This window comes from Mercenaria mercenaria, chromosome 11 (assembly GCF_021730395.1).
Source record: "Mercenaria mercenaria strain notata chromosome 11, MADL_Memer_1, whole genome shotgun sequence".
NCBI classification, from domain to species: domain Eukaryota; kingdom Metazoa; phylum Mollusca; class Bivalvia; order Venerida; family Veneridae; genus Mercenaria; species Mercenaria mercenaria.
This window is the reverse complement of record NC_069371.1, coordinates 25591507-25594171: the sequence shown is the minus strand read 5'-3', so window position 1 is coordinate 25594171 and position 2665 is coordinate 25591507. Positions and strand designations below refer to the sequence as shown.

General features: G+C 40.0%; 1 protein-coding gene across 1 annotated transcript; it reads left to right on the top strand.

Annotated features, from left to right (window-relative positions):
* The first annotated feature begins 1628 nt into the window (after positions 1-1628).
* On the top strand, positions 1629-2429 carry LOC123560662 (uncharacterized). The gene has a single exon (XM_045352828.2). It carries the CDS (start codon positions 1629-1631, stop codon positions 2427-2429), a length of 801 nt encoding a protein of 266 aa, XP_045208763.2.
* The last annotated feature ends 236 nt before the right edge of the window (positions 2430-2665 follow it).

The following is a 2665-nucleotide window of genomic DNA, read 5'->3' as shown; positions in this document are numbered from 1 at the left end:
TTCTGCTGCGGTGACATGCGGTCATTGCAATAGTGTAAATCATATTACTGTCATGCATTATTTCCGTGATGATGGGGAGAAACAGGCTCCAGGAAAAAACAGTCAATAAGTAGATCATGTCAACAACAGCTGTACAAACATTCATAGTCAAGCTTGTAAATCTTGTGCAAAAATTGTTCTAGTCAATGTTTGTTTAGATAATAATGTTAACAATGTTGTTAAATGTTATGCCATAGTAGATGTGCAGAGTAACAAAACATTAGCAAAACCAGAGTCGTTTGACAAATTGCATATTGATAGTACAGAATCTCATGAGTATCGCATAAACTCCTGTGGTGGTACCACTTACACTACATCCATTGATGGTTCTACCTGTTATAAATTGCCAACTGTTATTGAATGTGCTGACATACCTAATAACAAGTCAGATATTTGTACACCTGATGATGTTAGGAATTTTTCACATTTGTCATACATTTTTGACCAATTACCGCAATTTGATAGCAGTAGCGATATTCTCATTTTGTTGGGAAGAGATGTGGTTGATGCACACCGTGTGTTAGAACAAGTAGTTGGCCCATTAGGAACACCCTTTGCTCAGCGTATCGGCTAAGGTTGGGTTGTGGTTGGGTAGTTGTGTGTAGGGGATTTTCACACCCAAAACACTGTAAATGTAAACAAACTTCAACTTTTGGCCAATGGTAGACAGTCTTTATTTAAGCCTTGTGATTCTGTGTATGCAGTTCTTGACAACTGTTACAATTATGACCCAGTATTTATTAGGAGAGTTGATGGTAACCGACCTTCTCTGTCCGTTGAAGATAGGAAGTTTTTGCAGATAATGGATGATGGCATGCATAAAGATGATAGTGGTCAGTGGTGTGCTCCCTTACCTTTTAAAAATCCTAGGGAACGTTTACCTGACAATCGAGACTTAGCTTTGAGAAGAGCACAGCTCTTGCATTCTAGTCTGCGTAGAAATCCTGCTAAGGAACAGCTAATTGTTGAGTTTATGTCTAAGATTTTTGATATCACGCCGAGATTGCCTCGCCCCTCTCCAAGAGTGAAGAATGCTGGTACTTGCCTGTGTTTGGTGTTTTACATCCGAAAACACCAAACCAAATCCGGGGTGTGTTTGATTCGTCAGCTCAGTTTGGGGGTATATCTTTGAACTCCGTCTTACTTAGTGGCCCAGATCTTACAAACAGATTGTTAGGTGTGTTGATTAGATTCCGTAAGGAGCAGGTCCCTGTTACGGCAGATATAGAACAGATGTTCTATTGCTTTTCAGTTCATGAGAAACATAGGAATTTTTTGCGGTTCCTTTGGTACAAGGATAATGATCCGAACCAAAACTTAATAGACTATAGGATGTGTGTGCATGCATTTGGCAACACATCTTCACCTGCCATTGCCACATATGGTTTGCGTAAGTCGGTTGCGAATTCTGATCCAGACGTGCAAGACTTTGTGTCTAAAGACTTCTATGTGGATGATGGTCTTACATCTAAATCCGCCCCTAGTCAAGTGGTTGATTTGATTAAGAGAACACAAAAAGACTTAGCAGCATGTTTTTTACGTCTGCACAAGATAGCAAAGATGTTTTACCCATTCAGCGTAGCCTGGGGATGAATTGGGCTTTAGAGGTTGATAGCTTTACTTTCAGAATCGAGGCCTCTAGTCGTCCTCTCACAAGACGTGGCATTTTAGCTACCGTGAATAGTCTGTTTGATCCTTTGGGGTTTATGGCTCCTGTCATTGGAAAGCTCATACTGAGACAGTTGATGTGTTTTGACAAGGATTGGGATGATCCAATACCTCCAGATATTAAGTACAAGTTCTTATCTTCAAAGGAGTCCTTAGAAACCCGCAGTAACATCCAAATACCTAGACCCTACTTTAAAGTGTCTCTCGACAAGTTCACACACTTTGAGCTTCATATCTTTTCAGATGCTTCTGAATTAGCTATATCAGCTGTGGCATATATGGTTGGAGTGGGCTTGGGAGGTAGACACGCCAGTTTTGTTTTAGGAAAGTCTAAGGTTGTCCCTCAAGCAGGACACACAATCCCTAGACTTGAGCTGTGTGCTGCTGTACTTGCGGTTGAGTTAGCAGATATTATAGTTGAGCACATAGAGATAACTATCTCAGAATTTAAGTTTTATACAGACAGTCGTATAGTTCTTGGTTACATTCATAATCAATCTAGACGCTTTTATACTTACGTAGCAAACCGAATTCAAAGGATTCATCGGTCTACCAAACCTCTTCAGTGGAATTACATCTGTTCTTCTATAAACCCAGCTGACATTGGTAGCAGAGGTTTGAGCCCTGCACAGAGACTAGAAATTTCCTGTACAAATCTGGCAGTATTTGGTTATTCAATCCACCTCATAGTTCCCATTTTGGTGGATCTTGGGAACGTATGATTGGTATCTCACGAAGAATACTTGATTCCATGCTTAATAATGTTTCCAACCTCACTCATGATGTCTTGGTTACGGTGATGGCAGAGGTTTGTGCAATTATAAATGCACGTCCCATTGTACCTGTTTCTAATGATGTTGAAAATCCTTGTGTGTTAGGTCCATCTTCTCTTTTAACTCAAAAGTTTGTTAGTGAACAGGCATTGGGAGATATGGACATTAAATTATTATATAAGGAT

Excerpts from the sequence above, each read along its gene's own strand:
- LOC123560662 (XM_045352828.2), top strand. The coding sequence starts at position 1,629 with ATGAATTGGGCTTTAGAGGTTGATAGCTTTACTTTCAGAATCGAGGCC.